General features: G+C 30.0%; 2 protein-coding genes across 5 annotated transcripts; both read right to left on the minus strand.

Moving 5' to 3' along the window:
- Positions 1–2,146: 2,146 nt before the first annotated feature.
- LOC108461334 (uncharacterized) lies at positions 2,147–5,818 on the minus strand. Of its 3 annotated transcripts, none has more exons than XM_053024067.1 (10): positions 5,569–5,818; positions 5,324–5,417; positions 4,958–5,141; positions 4,009–4,081; positions 3,736–3,915; positions 3,545–3,619; positions 3,167–3,261; positions 2,986–3,074; positions 2,697–2,870; positions 2,147–2,618 (listed from the first exon to the last, which is right to left on the minus strand). In XM_053024067.1, exons 1-10 carry the CDS (start codon positions 5,609–5,611, stop codon positions 2,447–2,449), a joined length of 1,179 nt encoding a protein of 392 aa, XP_052880027.1. In that variant the 5' UTR covers positions 5,612–5,818; the 3' UTR covers positions 2,147–2,446. The 3 variants fall into 3 exon arrangements, with proteins under 3 accessions (XP_052880027.1, XP_017616640.1, XP_017616642.1); XM_017761151.2 differs by having other exon boundaries at positions 5,324–5,423; positions 5,569–5,815; XM_017761153.2 differs by lacking the exon at positions 3,545–3,619 and having other exon boundaries at positions 5,324–5,423; positions 5,569–5,815.
- Positions 5,819–8,636: 2,818 nt separating this feature from the next.
- On the minus strand, positions 8,637–10,212 carry LOC108461856 (delta(3,5)-Delta(2,4)-dienoyl-CoA isomerase, peroxisomal). 2 transcript variants are annotated; one of them, XM_017761822.2, is made up of 3 exons: positions 10,101–10,212; positions 9,109–9,823; positions 8,637–9,027 (listed from the first exon to the last, which is right to left on the minus strand). In XM_017761822.2, exons 2-3 carry the CDS (start codon positions 9,743–9,745, stop codon positions 8,837–8,839), a joined length of 828 nt encoding a protein of 275 aa, XP_017617311.1. In that variant the 5' UTR covers positions 9,746–9,823; positions 10,101–10,212; the 3' UTR covers positions 8,637–8,836. The 2 variants fall into 2 exon arrangements, with proteins under 2 accessions (XP_017617311.1, XP_017617312.1); XM_017761823.2 differs by having other exon boundaries at positions 9,109–9,753; positions 10,101–10,137.
- Between the last annotated feature and the right edge of the window lie 9,851 nt (positions 10,213–20,063).

Below are 20,063 nucleotides of genomic sequence, written 5' to 3' on the forward strand. Positions count from 1 at the left end.
GCTGCCAATCACTTTATTTAATGAAATCCTTGTATTTATATCTTAAACCTTTTTTTTTTTTTTACTTTATTAACTTTAAAATTATAATTCATTTGTTGTTAACATACAACAAACAAACTCTTGTGACTTCAAAATTAAATTAAAAGATTCCGGGGCAAACTTTACGGTGGTCGATTGTGTTATACAGCTTTTAAATATTTATTTAAAATTTTCAAAAATTATTTTGTTATATTTACTGTACTCTAACTATCAATATCTTTTTATGATATAAACTATTAATTATGAAATATGTTTCATTTTCAATTTTCAAACTCTCATCTCATAGTTAAAAATTAAGGTGAATAATAACCACATCACATATTATTATTAAAAATTTTAAAATTGTTATGTGATTTAATTAGTTATGTGATTTAATTATTTTAGAGGATTAACAAGAATTTTTAAAATTTCACACGCATAATAAAAAAAAATTACACTAACAATCACTCAAGTTTGATGCAGCTGACAGAACAATTACTCTGATTTCAATTCAGTTACTCAATTTTTAAAAAATAACAATTAGTCACTAATGTTATAAAAAAGAGATAAATTAATCACCCATTAATATTTTCCATCACAGGCTTAACAAGACAGTTGACGTGGCTAGTTAACTTGTTACATTGGACGAGGCAAAGTTGAGTGACTATTTTTTTCGTCATTCCTTTTCCATTTTTTTTAATAAATGGCCCAATATTTTTATTTTTGCATAAATAGCCTAAAATGTTTATACTTATTCTTCTCCATCCCAACAATCTCGCTTCCCCCACAACTCGTCATCAAGACCAAGCCATCGCCGTTAAGCCCCATCATCAAGCTTCAGCTGGGACGAAAAGTTTACATCATCATACGCTCACCATCAATTGCCAAACAAATCCTCAAATACCTCAACACTATCTTCGCCAACCGCAACATTCCGGTGGCGGCCATAAACGAAGCCTTCGGCGAACTTGACATTGTGTGGAGATCCAACGGCCCAAAATTGCACAAGCTACGTAAGCTCGTCGTGCTTGAAATCATGAGCGACAAAGGCCTCAATGCCTACTACGAATTTCGCCGATGAAAGATCCGACAAATGGTGAAGAAAAACCATAGGAAAACCGAGGCACCCATTAACCTCAACTAGCAAATATTCTTAACAACGCTGAGCGTTACAATCAGCATGCTATGGGGTGGTTCGTTGAACGGAGAATAAGCAAAGCTTGGGCTTGAAATTAAGGATCGATTAGAGGAATTTGTGGGATTAATGGGAGAACTCGACCTTTCTGACATTTTCTATGCTCAGGCCATTCAATTTAAAACCAAGAAGCGTTTTGTCGTGGTTTTATGGGTTTCTCGAATCAATGATAGAGCAAGGAACGAAGCTATGAGAGAAACCAAAAATGGCGGACAGCAAGGATTTTCCCCAACAATTGTTGGAGCTGGACCATTTTTTGTAGCAATTATAATTACCATATTTTTCCAGTTTCTGAAACAAAAAAGGAAGAAAAACATGGATAAAAAACATTATTTAGATTGTATATTTTTTTCTCTTTCTCCTTCTTCTACTACCCAACTAGTCATTTAAACAACAGCTAGGATGCCAACATGGCCAGACAAGTTAAATTTCCGTCATGTCTGTAATAAAAAATAGTACGGAAAATTAATTTGATATTTTTTAAAAGTTGAATGATTGAATTGAAATCAGAATAATTATTTTGTCAATTATATCAAAATTAAGTAACTATTAGTATAATTTACCCATAAAAAATTTCAAACCTTCGAGGGAAAGGTAAGGCCCCCTCTAGCTCCAACAATTGCTCTAAAATAATTTGAGTTAAATAATTAACTTTTTTGGAGGAGCAAAATTGCAATTTTTTCGTTTGAACCGCTAATTCTCAAAAATCAAAGTGCAATTGCATCATTTAATTAAGGAGGCTGCCCCTTGCTTCTGTTGGTATTTTTTATAATAATTTACAAATTTTGATGAAAATGACTAAATTAAAAAACTAATCAATACAGAAAAACTAATTTTAATTTGTTAAGTACAAAAATTAAATCATTTTATCAAAGTACAAAACCAATAAAATATTCAACTTTTATTAAACTAACCTAAATAAACATATAGAGCTTTAATAAATTGTAAGCTAATATGTGAATGTAAATAAATATTGATGATCATATGTTTAATAAAGGGTAAACAAGTGTTTTGACATCATTAAAATAATGGGTTCATTGAAGAGATCGTATTTCAGGGTTGATGAGATGAATGAAAATAATATGCATTGAAAGTAAGTAAATTAACAAAATGGTGAAACACTTGGAATAAATCCCAACGCCCTTGCTGGTAATATTAAAATCTTGCTCTTCCTACATCATGTTCAAACATGTCATGCAGCCAACATCAAGGGAAAGCAAATCAAAGGTTATATTATAGGGTGCCGATTAAGCCTTTAAGCTTAGAAGCAGCAGCCAAGCCACTGAGAATTGCACCTTCAACATTTGGACTCAAACAGAAATCCCCACAGATTGCCAGTTTCTTCTTCTCACTCCAGACACATTTCTCTTCCTTGGCTATGCTTGTTGCTGGGAAGGCACTTCCCCTGTAAAATATGCCAATTTTTCAATACCTATGCAATGAGAACAAAGTGCTTGCTTTTTGTGTTGATTTTACGCCTTACCATCTATGAGCTTTCATGAAAAATGGCTGCGGAATAGTGAGACCTGTGCCGAGGAACTCTTGAAGCATCTCATTCCCCACTTTCGACAACGTTTCTTTCGAAGGTTTCTCAAGGCCTGATTGAGCAATCACATCCTTGGCATACTCCGTTGTTGAATGCAATACCCATCGTTCACTGTGCATTCCAGAAACAAGCCACGTAAGAATGTGCCGAAAACTAACATTAATAATACAAACTTCAATTGCTTGGCCCAGAAATGGGGTCATTATGCAATATATAAAAACCGTGCCTTGTGGAAGAGCGCCCTGGCTTGCTGCTTTCACAGTGTGCCCGGCTTAAAACCTTAGAATTGGTGAACGACAACCCATTTGCAGGTACCTGAATTGTCAAACAAAAACTACATGTCAAAGACCATATTGGTTAGTTTTGCAGAATAAAATCTCTTTTCTTCCAGTTGGCCAATATCTCACCAAAGACAAAGGTTCATTGAATGCTAGCATTAGAGCAAAACAAGGATAAATGGGAATATCGTGCAGTTTCACTAACTCCGGAGCCAAACTCAAATCTGTATGGAACACAGCAGACGAAGGTGAGGATAATAACTTGTCAATAGCATATTCCATTCTTCTTTGTGTCTCTTTTACCTTTAAAATGATAAATAAATATAAAAACAGAAAGATTCCCAAACTATATATTTGTTTAATCTCATAATATAATGTTTTGTTGGGAGTACAATTAAATAAAATTTTGGAAGCTACTTAATGTGAAGGAGAAAACTTCCCTGTCCAATAGATGCAATCATTTCACCCTGAATTACCTCCTAAGATTATGCTTAAATATTCTTTTACCTCCAGCTAGGTAGAGTTGACTTTTGTGATAACCACAGTTATTGCTGAGTTCTTGTATTACCTTCGTGATAATATCTAGTCATGGTTGCATAAAATATTACACATGGTACATGGACCATAAAGGATTAAATAACATGCACAGCTGGATTTGTAACAATGGGTTACTAAAACCTAAACATAAACTTTCATACCAAGAGGGGGCGGTTGTCCTGTTATCGCTGTAAACCTTGGTGAAGCAATGTTTTTGTCTGATGCCACCACTCCCTTAAAATGTCCAAGATGCTGTCCGTCCAAACCTATCAATGACCATAGATTCTCGTGTTCTAACCATTCAAACTTCCCGATGCCCATATTAAACTTACTGTCTACTCCTGAAGAACAGATAAAGTGGAAGCATGGAAGTTTAGGTGTAAGTCCAACCTCAATAAGTAGTTGAAAAACAAAGCAGTCATCTTGCTACACACCAGGCTCGTGGCACAACGCTTTGCAAATGGAATTCATTCCAGGCACACCAACATACTTCTTGCTTTCTCTTTCCTAAAAGGGAATTAGTTCAGGAAAAAATTATTTGAGAAGAAAGCTTAATGGTGTTTACCATTTCCATTTAAGGATGAACATGACAGATGTAATAAGACTCACAAATTTAGTTTTTCAAGCTATTGAAATTAATGTTAATGAACTATGCTGATTGCAAACAAGGCTTACAAAAATAATTTTACTTTTTTTTTTTTTTCCTTTCAAACAATTATTATTTGGCATGAAATTATAGACATATATGCCAATGTCCACAAGACAGAATGGAATAGTTCCCCCTCCTTTTCCTTACTTCCGCAAAGAGAGGAAATTCCAGTGTATCAAACAGAGAACTAAAGCAATAATACCAAACGGTAGAGTTTATTACATATCACCAGTTTTTATTTGTCTAAAAAATGGGCATCTGTGAGAATATATATATATAAAATATAAACATCAGAATCAATACTAGAGCTGGACGTTGACCAACTATGCAACATAAAAAAGAGAACCCCTACAATCATAAACAGCCTAAGCTGATGAAGGGTTAAATGAAAGAACCCCTACGAGTGAATCAAGCTGAAGAGTGCATGAACATAAAAAAGAACAATATAGCAAGCTAGCACTTACGAAGCAGCTATAGCAAGGATCATTAACGTTTAACAGTATCCTATTAACTTTTTTTTTTTAAAAAAAAAAGGAAGAGAAGTTCCAAGCTTCTAAGAAATCAACAAAAAAGCATCAATTCAAGCACATAAGCAATTCAAAAACATCTTTCCCTCTCCTCATAAGCAAGTTAAGATATAATTAAGATAAAACCATGCAAATAAACAAATAATAGTACCATTAGGTGGAGCAAAAGAAGTGAAGAACAAATAGTATAATAATAGTTACAAGAACCTGGTGTTCAGTGTTGACAAATTTGTTGGTGAAACAATCAAAAGACCCAAAATTCGATTTCCATTCAGCAACAAGGCCTCTTGATTCCCACTCAGTAACAACACTCAACACATCGGGATTTGTCACTGTGAAATAAGGAGCACCATGATCGAATAACAGCTCTCTCCCATCTTCACTTATCTCTCTAAATTCCCAAAGTTACATATTACCAAAAACAACAATAATTCATTAAACTATGCACTTTAAAATTTTATTTCTGCTTCCCAAAACACCAGCAAATTCTAGAATATAAAAAAGGGTAGCCAAAATTCGTCAAAGAAAATGAATTTTTAATTAAAAAAATAGATGGAGAGACAAAAAAGGAACCTTCTTTGAGACATGCGGCCCCCAGGACCCCTGGCAGAGTCAAAAAGGATCACTGAAATTCCATTCCTTGCCAAAGTAGCGGCACAAACAGACCCTGAAACTGTGAATTTCAAGTTTTTAAAGTCAACAAAATAATGATAATAATAAATTAAAAAAAGATCAGAGGAGTGGGGTTCTAATTTTTGTTTATTAGTGGATGGAGAAAGAGAAAGTGGGATGTTATAGTAGATAGTAAGTATGGCTACTTCCGCTTCCCACCACGGCAACCTTGGCGACAGTGTTTTGCATTCTATCCCGGTCGGTGTCATAAACGGTGATGCTAATCAATTGGGGCTCGTGTGAGTGTGAATTGAGCCTTCTTTTTTCTTTGAGTAATGATCGGAAAGCGGGGCTGGGGCTTTTTTACTCGGCGTTGCCATGTGAAGCTGCACTGCCTCTTACCGATTTCTGGGTAAACTCCTAAGTTAGTCACCCGACTTTTGTAAGTTTTCATTTTAAGCACCATTCATTAATAATCAATGCTAAATTTTAATAAATTTTCATTTTGGTTAATGATTTTTTAATAATTAAATTTAGTTATATAATAAGTAATTTAAAAATATATAGTATCAAATCTAAAATTTAAAATTTATTTTTAGGCTAACTTTTCTAAAAAATAATTTATACTCATTTCAGTAAGATTTATTTTAGTATCAAATTTGATATTGTAGTATAAAATTTTAATATAAGTAATTTTAAAATAATTAATATTCATTCGTTATTTAGATATAAAAATAAATTCTAATTTTTTAAATATGATATTATTATTTTTCACATAAGTATAAAATAATTTTGAAATTTCAAATGAAATTGATTGGTATATTTTAAATTTTAATATATATTTTAACTAGTTTTTTTTCTCATGTGATATACATGTTGATTATATGTATTAATTAAGATAATATAATTAAGAGAATAAAAACACGATAATAAAAAATGTGTAATATGAATTCATCAAATTAAAATAAACAAAATTTACATTGCACAGATTTATTTCTTTAATTTTGAAATTTTGATAAAATTCTTAATTTTTAATATATAGTAGATTTATACATAATAAAAATTTGAATTGAAAATAATAATAGATAACTGAATTACTGAACACATAAAAGCATTACTTCAATTTAATATTTGAAAATTTAGTCATAATTATTTGATTTAAAGGTAGTTGAAAGACATATTTATCAACATATTTGTTAGCATTTTAATTACAATGTACTTCTATGAATTTATGAAATATAGATTTTAATTACTTATCATTTTTAAGATTTATAAATTTTTTTTTTGGTAAAAGAAGAGAGGCTAAGCCACTCTAATGGTTGTAAGATTGTTGGACTTAAATATTCTTACAAGGGCACTAATGTACTATATCTTAATGCCATAAGGGCTGGGGAAGCTATAAAATTTTGAGAAGGGTTGAAATTAAATTGTATATTTTTATAATAATAAAATATAATTTTATTATTTTAATACCCTATATCTTTATAATTTTTAAATGATTAAATCAAAATTTTATATTTTGAGTAGATCAAAGTGTAATTTTACCATTATAAATTTAAAATTTTAAAAAAAATTATTTTAATGGGGTCGGGCCCTGCCAACCCTAGATTCACCACTACAGGGACATTAAATAGACATCTTAATATAATATTTGTTGTAAATTTATTAGCAAGATTTAACTATTTTCCAATAAATAGATATTATAAAATTAATTATATGTTTAAATATATCAAGAGGACGATTATAATGGGGATATTTTCCTCAAATGATTTTTGGTCTCAATTAGTTGGCTATTTTGAGCTAGGTTCTTATCAGATCCGCATAAAAGATTATCTTAAAAATTATATATATTTGGCTTATGAGTGTAAAAAGCCCCTCAAATTAAAAAAAAAAAATTAAGTTCCTCCTCTTTTTTTTTTGCACTCAATTGAGCACATTAACTTTCAAAATGCATCAAAAATGCCCTCAAACTTCTTAAAAAAAGCAATTAAGTCTCTATTTTTTTTACTCAATTGGATACTTAAACTTTCAAAATACATCAAAAGACCCTCAAATTTTTTAAAAAGTAATTAAGCCCTGCTCTTATTAAAAATTAGAAAAAATTATAAAAATAATAAATTTTAGAAAAATTATTAAATTTTAATAAAAGAAAAAATTAAAATTATATTTTTTATAAAAATCGTAAAAAATTTGTGTGGCGAAAATGACAAAATAAAATAAAATTTTAAAAAAGTCATAGAAAAATTGTAAAATGCTTCTTTTGGTACGATAATTTTATAAAAAATTTAAGAAATTTATATATCTTTACATTTTGTATAATTTTCTTATGACTTTATAAAATTTTATAATTTTTAAAAATTTCTATATATTTTATAATATTTTATGATTTTTATAAAATTTTACAATTTTTAATTTTTAATTTTAATAATATTTTAATATTTTAATATTTTAATTAAAATTTAATAATATTTATATCTTTTATTGATTTTAAGTTTTTATATATTTTTATAATTTTTAATAAAAACACGGGCTTAATTGCTTTTTTGAAAAAATTTGAGTGTCTTTTTTATGCATTTTAAAAATTCAAGTATCTAATTGAGTGAAAAAAAAATAAGGGCTTAATTGCTTTTTTGAAAAGGTTTGAGGGCCTTTTTGATGCATTTTGAAAGTTCAATTACTTAAATGAGTGCAAAAAAAAAAACATAGGCTTAATTACTTTTTTTTTTTTTTAAATTGAGAGCTTTTTGCATCCTTAAGCCTATATATTTACATATGAATGTACAAAAATACAACGGTGTTCAACAACAAACATTAGTGGTAGCTTCCTCAAATCATGCAAAACTATTTGCACTACATGAGGCTGGTTTGAAGTGTTTGGTTAAGACTAATGACCCAACATATCATAAAGCTATGTAAGGTACTAACTATTTTATATAAAAATAATACAAACTTGTATAGCTCAATTAGTAGGATATACATCAAAGGAAATATAAGGAATCATATTTTCACCAAAATTAATTTTTACTCATCATCTTTAAAATAAATGTGAGATAAAAGTTCAACAAAATTGCAAAATTTGAAAGACATTTATAGAAAATTAGAATTCATCAATTTAAAGATGTTAAGTGACATTGTCATCCTTAGGGGAGTCTAAGGATAGATTTATACAGGCGATTGGGTGCACTAAAATGCGTTTAGTTTATTTTTTTATCTCAAACTATAATATTATTATAGTATCACTTTTTTTACATTAACCGTAACTAAACACAACCGCTATCTAAATTCATGTTTTATTATTTTTCTTTAATCACTGAAACTTTTTTTAGTAACAAAGACAGATTAAATTAGAAAAGTGGACCCATATCACATCGAATTAACCATAATTACTACATAAACTTAAAGTTGGCTTGATTCCAATCAGCTACCCATTCCTATTAAACATACCAAATTTCAAATAAAAGAAAAACATCAAATTTAAAGCTTAGCAAAAGTAGGTTTCCTTTTTTGTTTTTGAGCAGAGTTTGCCTCTGTCAGATCTTCTGACAAAAGCATGGAAGAGTTCCAAGTTGCAACATAATCCAACCCTTGTTCCACATTCACATCCCTGCTTCGTATCAACACCGCTTTTGTTCCCACCACCGCTAGCGGCGGCTTCCCTCCGATTCCTGCCATCCAAACAACTCCTTTTCATCATTTATGTCTGCAAAAGTATTGAAATTAAATGAGGAAACCAACCACCAACTTACCCTCTGCAATGGTGCGAACGCCTTCTTTCAGTTCCTCCCTCGAACCGAAAACCCGAGAAACCAGGCCCAATTCCTTGGCCTCATCACCCGAGAACCTCCTTCCCGTCAACGACAACTCCATGGCCTTCCCAAACCCTACTATCCCGGGTAGTCTCTGGAGCGTACCGAGATCGGCGGTAATAGCCAAATCCACTTCCTTGACAGAAAAAATTGCATCCTTAGTACAATACCTTATGTCACAGGCAGTCACGATATTGATCCCCAAGCCAAGACACGCGCCGTGTATCGCCGCGATTACAGGCTTCCGGCACCGCTCGATGGCGGTGATCGCATCTTGCAGGAACTTGATTTTTCTCCGTAACCGTTCGCTGGTGCGGCCTTGATCTCCCGAGTTATCATCGGCCATAGCTGCGAGGCTTTTAAGGTCGATACCTCCGCAGAAGTGGTTGCCGGACCCGGATAGAACGATGACGGCGACGGTAGGGTTTTGGTCGAGCGCATTAAGAACTTTGGGGAATTCACTAAAGAAATTGAGTCCAAGTGCATTACTGACAGATGGGCGGTTTATGATTAGGTTAAAAACTCCAGAATTTGGCGATTCTTGCTGAATCTTCAGAGTTTCATACTTCTCTTCCATTTTATTCTCTGAAAAAATGAGATAACTGGCCAAATAAATTGATACAAATTATGCTTCAATTCCCACAGTATTCTACAGCTGCCAAAATCGAGAACAATTCAGAAAAAAAAATATGATTTGAGCTCACAATTTCTCTATAAAAACGGAAGCCAAAGATACAGAAACGGCAACAGATAATATGGCAAAATACCAGATTTAAAACCCAACGAAATACAATCTAAATCTTTCAAAAACTACCAACAACAAGAATTTGATTTGATTTAATAAGTAACCCAGAAAAATAAAAGAAAAAGAATCAGAAAACAAAGAGGCGTGGGGATTGTATTTGCTGGGACTTGAAGGAGAGAAGCCAAACCTTTGACAGATGAAAACGGAAAGAATATAACTGGTTTGGTTGTATTAGAATTTTCATGGTTTATATGATTTAATAACTAATTTTGAAATAATAAAATCATAAGAAATATTATATTAAATTATATTATATGACATTTCTAAAATAAATAAAAAAGTACTCGCATGATTAATTTTTAAAAATTGATTCAAGATTTGCAGTATACAATTATATGTGAATATCTCTCAATCTTATTATATCTTATTAGATCTGTGAATTTAATTTAGCATTACTTCTACTTTTGATTCAAGTTTGTTTTTGTAACATTTTTTTTCCAAAAACACTTTTGAAAAGCTCAAAAGTATATTATTTAATAATAATTTTATTTTCAAAGAACATTTCGTACTCAAAGTGCTTTTTAGAAATAATGCTAACTTGGATCTTAATTCAATTAGGGCTAGTTTAACAATGTTTTTGAGAAGTATTGTGGAAAAATAGTTTTGAAAAGTACTTTTAAAAAGTTTGGTTTAAAATTTGAGTCTTTAGCATTATTGTTAAAAAGTGCTTCTAAAAATAAAATATTCATTTTAGACATATTATTAAGTAATAAATATATATTTAAATAATATTTAAATTAATTAATATTATTATATTTTAGTAAGAATATAAAAAATTATTATATCTTATTGTTAATATTTTAATATATAAAATATAAAATTTAAATTTTTAAGCAATAAATATTAATTATTTATAAAATTTAATTAGAGTATATAAACTATATTTTGAATATTTAAATATAACCATTAAATATTTGTAATTAGTATTTTAAAAAACATTATTAGAGGGGTAAAAAAGTAATTAAGCACCAAAAGTGTTTTTGGGAGAGAAAAAGATAAAAATTTTAGCTTCTCCTCCTCATAAGTGTTTTTCGAAAGTGCTTTTGAAAAATAAAAAATAGTTTGTTTATTTCTTTCAAAAGTGCTTTTAGAATTAGAAGTGCTTTTTTTAAGCACTACTAAACATGCTCTTAATCTCAATTTGTTGGTTTTAGGGTGAGTTTGGATGGGTAGTGCTTATTAGATACTGTAGCGCGAGATAAAAAGTAAGCTAAACGTACCACATCGCACTGTCCATCCAAACGCACACTTAATCTAGATTGTATTAGTTCTAAATCCATTTATGCGATAATAGTTTGATTCTATTTAATGATTACTCGGACAATCTATTTATAATAATTTAATATTTATAATTACTTCAACTTATATTTATTATTATATTGTACTTGTCACAGTTAAAAAAATTGCATGAAAATCATATAAGCAAGATATATATCAACTTATACTCTTATTTATTTGAAATAGGACCTTGTAACCCTATATTCAATATTATAATTCTAGATTTAATATTTTTATTTCTTTATTTTAACTTATTGCATGTGTAATATTTGTCATGTGATTAATTCTTATATTTTACAAATGCTATGTAATTCAATTTTGTGGAAGTCTTCTGATAGTTATTTCAATTCAGTTTTAATTATTAAATCAAAAGAGGGATGGAAATGAACTTGTGAGATTTAAAGTAAAAAAATTAAATTAAAAATATATGAGTAAAAGGGCTTAGATGACAATTGGACCAAAATTGAAAAAAGGGTGTCGTATGTAGATAAGACACGAAAACGAATAGTCATACTTCCCTTTTAACCTCACAATATTTTATATAATTTTGGTTAGTATCTGATTTTAGTTTTCAATGAATTCTGAATAGATATTTCTGGGTTTCTGAGTTACAATTTTAAATGGAACTGAAGTCTTCACCTTTATCCCCGAAAAGAAGAAACCAACACCAAAACCTAAAAAAAAAAAAAAAAAAAAAGTAAAAAATAAATAAATTACTAGAGTAAGATTATATTTGGATCATTCAGTTTTTTTTTAAAAAAATATATAAAATGGTTATTTAATTATTTAAAAATTTTCATTTAAATTATTAAATTGTTAAAAGTACCAATATATAGTCTTTTCTGTATGTATCATCTGCACCAATTGAAAGTTTCATTTCCTTTCTCTTCTACAAATTATTTTTTCGTGAAACAACTTTAAACATTACGAATTTGTGAACCAAAATCTAAATCGGTTGCTTCTTCGATTTTCGACATTGACTGTCAGATTAACTTGGATCTAAGGTATATTTTACTAATTAATGGGTATTACTCTACCATACTAATTATCAAATTATTACTTAGAGCTTGCTAACTAAATTAATGAGAAAAAAACTTTAACAACCTAGTGACTTAAATAAAAAATCTGAATAGTTTAATGACTTAAATCAAAACTTTCGAATAGTCTAATACTATTTTGTAATTTTTTCAAATTAAATGACAAAAACATAAACTTATTAATAGTTTAATCGGTGTAATCTACTCCAAAGAAAAATATAAGTTTATGGGTTATTTTCAAACATAGCAGGGGAGAACGAAAAAAAGAACAAAGTAAGAAATAAATTATTTGTCCTAAAATTACATTATCTAATTTAATCATAATGTATGATATGTTAATTATTTACTTCATCATTTAATTAAGTGATCGAGAAATTCATCATTGTTAATAAAAATGAAAAAATAATTTTCTATAGTAAATATTTGTGAGGAAAGAACTAAACATAATTGACCACTAAAAAGATGTTTTAGGGCTTGGATTCAAGCGGATGGGAATCAAACTGCAGCCTTCATTATGAAAATTGGTCTTACTTGTGCTCAAATTTAACTTACTCCAGGTTTGGGTATTACGCTCAGGATACAAGCGGATCGGTATATTGTATGAAAAATACGGTTAAATTAGTTATATATATCAAAATAAAAATTTATTGGCTAAATAGATTGATTTTCTGAAAATTTAAAAAGTAAGTTGTTTCCTTTTAAGGTATATTTTTTTATTCTTTTTATAATTTAATTAGTTTGTTTAGTCATATGGTTAAATGTTAGTAGTGTTTTTTACAAGTCTCAAGTTCTATTCCACTCATATTTATAATTTTTATTTCATTTTCTTTAAACTTTTATATTTTTAATTAATGTTTTTAATATATTAGTTCATTTGATTAAATGGTTAAATAATAATGATTTTATCCTTAAAACTCAGGTTTAATTCCTTTTCAAAACACATTTGTAATTTTTATTTTGTGTTGTTTCAAATCTTTTTTATTTTTAATTAATAATATTTTTTCAATTTTTTATTTTTAACTCATCTTTTAATTAATAATTCTTTTATTGATAAAATCAAATAATAAATATGTAATTATATAGTAATATATATTTTACATATATCATTATGTTAAAAATATTTGAAATTATTAACTCCTTTATGTATAATATAAACATCAACTAATTTTTTTATATATTTTTCTTTATATATAATATTTATATGTAAAATATTTATTTTCTTCACATAAATTATGCGTATGGTGATTTCTAATATTATAAAATGAAATAATTATTTCAAATATAATTATTATTTTTATGTGTAAAATATTTCAAATGCCATTGTTTTTCATCTAAATTGTGATTATGATATTTCAAATATTTTTATATGTGAAATATCTTAAATACACATACAAAAATATATAATGCTAAAATTTACTACACTCATAATATGGATTGAAAAATAAATATTACAAATATAAAATGATATTTACTAAAAATAATCACATTTTTAATAATTATTTGATTTTGTGAATAAAAGAGTTGTTAATTAAAAGATGAATTAAAATATATTTTTCAAAATAATATATTTATTAATTAAAATAAAAACTTGAAACAACATGAAATAAAAATTACAAATGTGCTAAAATTATTATTATTTAACCATTTGAACTGATATGTTAAAAACATTAATTAAAAATATAAAAGCTTAAAACAAAATGAAATAAAAAATATAAATGTGAGTGGGAGAAGAATTGAACCTAAAACTTGAGGATAAAACCATTGACATTTAACCATTTGACCAAACAATTTAATTATATTAACAAAGTCAAAAAATACAACTTAAAGAGAAAATACATCCAGCTGAGCGCGCTTTCTTACCTAGTTGGCAGGAAAAGTGTACCCAATTAGACGTGCTTTCCTACTTTCTCTTATAAAAAGACCTATTTTCCTAATTTTTCAAAAACAATTTGCCTATTTAGACAATAAACTTTTATTTTTGACATATATGATCAATTTAGCCAAATATATTTATAAAAATTAATTTTAAAAAATAATTGAGGTTTTTATTTAAGGATGAGTATGTGGTATACTACAGCGTATTTTTTTATTCCACAAATAGACTTAAAATTTTAACACGTGTCTTTTTTAAAAATATTTATTTTTTAATATTTTATATAAGGCACTTGTCAACGCTTTGACATTACTTATAGAATGTGCAGTCTAAAACTATCCGTGTATCAAATATTCCCTTGGTTTAAATGATGAAGTTAAATATTTAAAATTCATTGGATCATGATTGAATTTTTATTAATTTTTATATAAAATGAATAAAGATAAAAATACTCTTATAATAATATAACTTTGCGTATACAAGAATATTTTAATAATTTTCTAACTGATTTGGAATCCAATAAATAAGTATAGATAAACCTTTATAATATTTATTTTAAATTATATAAAATATTTATTGAGACATTAATGTCTCATCTACCAACAAAATATTGGTAAAAAATCTTTAAATGTCTCAACGACCTTTACTTACCTACCCAAAAAAAAAAAATAATGGTAACTCTACTATTTTCTTTATCTTGTTTCATATTTGACCCTTAATTTTAAGTAAGTCCCTAGTCATTTTTCTTTGATTTCTATAGACATTGAACTATGAAAGTTTGATTTAGTTAGCCCATGTATCAATTTGTAAAACTGTTAAAGTTTTTTAAAGTTGTCATTGTTGAGAATTAGATGAAATTGGTGTGAAATTGTTAGAAATTAAGTTTAGTTTATGAAAAGGACTAATTTGTAAAGTTTAATTGTTGGTTTGTACATTAGGGACCAAGTCGAGTTACATGCAAAACTATTGTGAAATGTTGGTAGGAATAGCAAATCGAGAGTCCCCAAAGAGTTTTGGTGAAATCGGATTTTAATCCAAAGCCTTAAATCGAAAGTTATGTTTGTCTCAATTTTAGGGACTAATTGAATAATTTGAAAAATAGGTGAAATTTGATATTTGATTTTGATTTGGCTGGAAATTGATAATATGATATGTTTTATGATCATTTTTAGTTAACAACAACACTGAACCATCGAAAGGGAAAGGAAAAGCAAAAATCGTGGATGAGTGATGCACGAAATCTCAGTTTGTACTTTATGATTCGGAATAGATTGATTTCTTGATTAAATGTGTTAATTAGATGAATACATGTTAAGTACATGAGGAGGTTGTGAATGATTTTAATTGGTTGTGATATAAATTATCACATTAGAGGACTAAAATGAAAAATGACATGAGATACTTGAATTGTGATATGTGAAATGAGAATTGAAATTAGGTATGTTATAAAATATGAAATATATATGTTTGATGATGAAATTAACTTATCGATATGCATATGAATGTGAATTGGTATATGTATCATGTTGTATAATACTATTGAACATTAGTACCCTATTAACTAGTCAAGCTGAGTCAGATATAGTTGGCATACCATAGGATTTGATTGTGTATAGGATTATGCGCCAAGATGTGCTCTGTGCGCTAGTAGCACTTTGTCTGTCAGTATGCGTTATGTGCGCCAATATGCAATTTATTTGTCAGTCTACCCTTTCTTCGGTTTATCTAATGAAGTAACTTTTTGCTAGTTTGGTGTGTTGGATGGATGATCTATGTATCTGTCCGATTCAGAGTCGTGTTAATAGGGTTATGAATGGTTGATCGCGTGTGCGCATGAGCAGAAAACAAACAATTTTATAAAAAAATTTAAAAGTGTAGTTTTAACTGCAAGTGGATCCCCTTGCCTCATTCAATAATGTTGAGAAACCTTCAGCACAAATTAAGAAGGGGTACGGGCTCAACGAATCCCCTTGCCTCAACTCACTCGATGGCCAAAATAGCTTATTGGCATCTTCGTTAACACCCACTGTATAAGATACTAAGCAAACAATCATCATAATTAGTGTTACCTAATTAGCATGAAATCCTAATTTAACCATCATACCAGCTCGGAAGTCCCACTCCACCCCATCATATACTTTACTCATATCGAGTTTAAGTGCAAAGTTTCTTTTAGAGCCCATTTTCTTCATCTTCAATGAATGTAAAACCTCATGGGCAATTAACACATTGTCTTAAATCTATCTGCCTGGTATAAACGCCCATTAAGCCTCATCAATACAACAATCTAGAATTCCACTCATGTGCCCAACTAAAACTTTTGCAATAATTTTATAAATAACATTGCATAAACTTATGGGTCTAAATTGTGTCATATTTGATGGCTTATCAACTTTCAGTATCAAGACTATACAGGTTTTATTAAGTTCACTCATTTCAGCCTCTTATCTTAAAATCAATAAGCAATATTGAGAAATATGAGAGCCAACAGTGTGCCAATACCTTTAGTAAAACAACGCTTGGAACTCATCAATCCTCAGGGCTTTAAGAGGAGACATCGACTTGACTGCAATCTATATGTCCTCCTTAGTGAAATACTTTAGTAATTCTTTATTCATGCTCGCTATAATCTTCTGTTGAACAAGTCCCAAGATTCTCTCATCATCATTTATCGCAGATGCAGTGAATAACTTCCTAAAATGCTCCAAGGCAATTTACAACATATCATCACCATTGCTGACCCAACTACCAGCCTCAGTCTTTAACCTATGAATTCTATTTCTATGTTGTCGCCCTACCGCAACTTTGTGAAAAAATTTAGTGTTACGATCGCCATTCTTCAACCAGTTAACACGGGCAAGTTGCTCCCAAAACAATTCCTTTTTGTTCACTTCAATGTTAATACCCAAGTGAATGCCAATGATTTCTACCAACACATCATATTCTAGATCGAGATCATAAAGTTTCAATAGTCTTTTCTCCAGTTTCTTTCGACTCGCTACTCTTTCCATTTTGATATGACGACTCCATCTCTATAGTTGTCCACCCAACTTTTCTAACTTCACCGAGATCTTTTCAAAATAAAATGCCCATCCATACCTAATTTCCTCTTCATACGATTTTTCTAAGCACCAACTGGCATCAAAATAAAATTTATGATTCTCTCTCCTCAATTCTTTCTGAGCTCTTCCTATTGTATCCATTAGTATCGGGTAATGATTTGAGATGGTATAACTCAAATACTTAATCGAATAAGATGAGAAAAGACTCCACCAGTCTAAAGTCGCACCACTCCGATCAAGTCTCTCCCTTATATTATTTGAAGACAACATCCCTCTTTCCTATGTATACCATCTACCAATGAAGCCCAAGTCACTTAACTCACAATCTTCTAGTGTCAAACGAAACTCAATCATCTGTTTTTTTGACCAAATGCGCCCACCTTTCTTTTCAAATGAAAATGTGATCTCATTAAATTCCCTTACAACCAACTAGGGGATCGAATGATCTTGACCCAACTGCTTAAGAAGATTCCATGACAATCTTCTTTACCGTTCCTCAAGATTTTCGTAAAATCCTGTTAACTTCCATAGATATCTATTGTCGTCATCTTGAATATTAACATCAATGTGCTACTGGGAAAAACTCCTTAAAGTGACCAGAGAATTACCCTTCTATCCCAAAGATAAGCCTCATTTGGATCCTATAGCCCTTACATCAATTTTGTTCCTGAAACCACATTTCTTTCGTACAACTTCCATCTGTTTCATACTAAACTTTGTTTTCATAAGAAACAAAATTTGAGGAGAAATAACCCTCAGTTTGTTACTGAGGCGATTAACGATCTTTGGCTTCCGGAATCCACGGATGTTCCAACTTAGAATTTTCATTGCTCTTGACTGCTCTGTAAAGCAAAGTTAGCCGATCTCTCACTTGGATCTTTTCCAGCATCCTGTTCTAATAATCTTGACGAGTCCCCCACCAAACGCTGTTGTTTCTTACCATCCATTGTGTGAAGAAGATCATTCTCCCCTTCCAATATCAAATCCATAGGCTCAGGCACATTCGAGGCCCTACTATCGACCCCACAACCCATGTTCTATTGATTAACAGGTTCCTGATTTAGCGCTTCAATTCTATGCCCTAATGGGATATAGTTTGGGTTGGGACATAATCTCTCCAAATCCACCGCATATCCCTATCATCCCTACCATTATGCCCATTATCCCTACTTTCCTTATCCAAGTTTTGGCAAACCAGTTCATTCGCCTCTCCCAACCAACGACTCATCAGTGTAGTTCTCCTCCTCGTTGCAGCACGAAGTGAAATATGTAATGGCCTAAATTTAAGGTTATCGAAATAGTGGTTTCGTAACCACAAATCTGATTTAAAGAGAAATTTATTTCAATATTTTTGCATGAAAATTGATATGATAGGAAAATCGTATGAAAATATTGATAGAAAAATTTTACCGATTTAGTGGTTAGTTAGAAAAAGAAATTATTGAAGAAATTGGGTAAAATAAGGTATCAGGACCTCTATCTCTTAAAATCGAGTCGAAAATAATTTTATAAATATTTATGAAATGTTAGTAATGTGGTATTAAAATTTCGTTAGGAAATTTTAATGTTTGGATATTTAATTAAATAAAAATGACTAAATTGTAAAAGGTGTAAAAGTGGATGGAATGATTAAATAGCTTAAGTGTCTAATGAGAGAGGATTTAAAAGGCAATTAGACCCAAAATTTATTTGGGCTGGACGGCAAGGGCATGAAATCAGCAGGAAAATTGATAAATTAAGGGCAAAATTGGAATATTGCAAAATTAACTAAATAAAACTAGGACTAAATAGGAAATATCTAGATTTCTCTTCATTTCTCTTCAATTCCAGCAGCTAAAAATGCCATAGGAGGGTTATCTAAGCTGGTATTCCATAATTTTTGCACCAAATCCAAAAGATTCAAATACGAAGCTAGATCGAGGAAAGGAAAAAGTTCAGGATTAGTAGATTTTTGTACAGGAACAAGTATCAAGGTAAGTTCGTGTAACTTGAATTATATTCTTAAATACTTGAAATGTATGTTATTGATGTGAATATGATTTGAATGTTCATTATATAAAAAATTTATGAAACATTGATAAATTTGATAAAAAGGGGAAGAAATCCCGGTTGAATGAAAGGAAAATTCAATGGATCTCTGAGAAGGAATTGACGGTAAAAAGGATCTAGCCCGGACGGGTGATCCTATCCTGATATAGCCCTCCCGAAGAATATGTGGAAAATGGATTTAACCCGGACGGGTAATCCAATTAGGTCTCAATTTATCTCGGATGGTAATTTAAATCCAAGCTCATTAGAGTAATTGTCATTGCAGGATTTAGCTCGACCGGTAATCCCGACAATACTCTATGAGTTTATATTCTGAGGATTTAGCTCGATGGTAATCCCGCTGTAAGGATGAGGTTTGCGGGAGTGTGCTCTTTAAAATGGAAATGTGCGTACATGAATATGATTTGATGGACCCGAAAATGTACACTAAAAGTGTACCTCTGAAAATCCATCGAAATTTCGAGAAATTCAACGGGATAAATATGGAAAAATAACAAGGAAATGGAAATCGTAGTATTGATGAGCTCATCAATCATAGTATATATTATGGGTACATGGAAATTATTTTACTAACTTGAATGTTGAGTTTGTGCATGTTAGGGTAATAATGCATTGAATGGATATATGAATGTTTATTGTATTGTATTGAAAATATTCGGTAAGTATAATTCTTGTTACATGAGTTTACTAAGCACAAAGTGCTTACCCTGTTTCCTTTCCCCCTGTTTTGTAGTGTTAAGAGCTCGGAGGTCAGATTTAGTCGGAGACACACCACACTATCAACCTCAGGA

Source organism: Gossypium arboreum, chromosome 13 (assembly GCF_025698485.1).
Source record: "Gossypium arboreum isolate Shixiya-1 chromosome 13, ASM2569848v2, whole genome shotgun sequence".
NCBI classification, from domain to species: Eukaryota; Viridiplantae; Streptophyta; class Magnoliopsida; order Malvales; family Malvaceae; genus Gossypium; species Gossypium arboreum.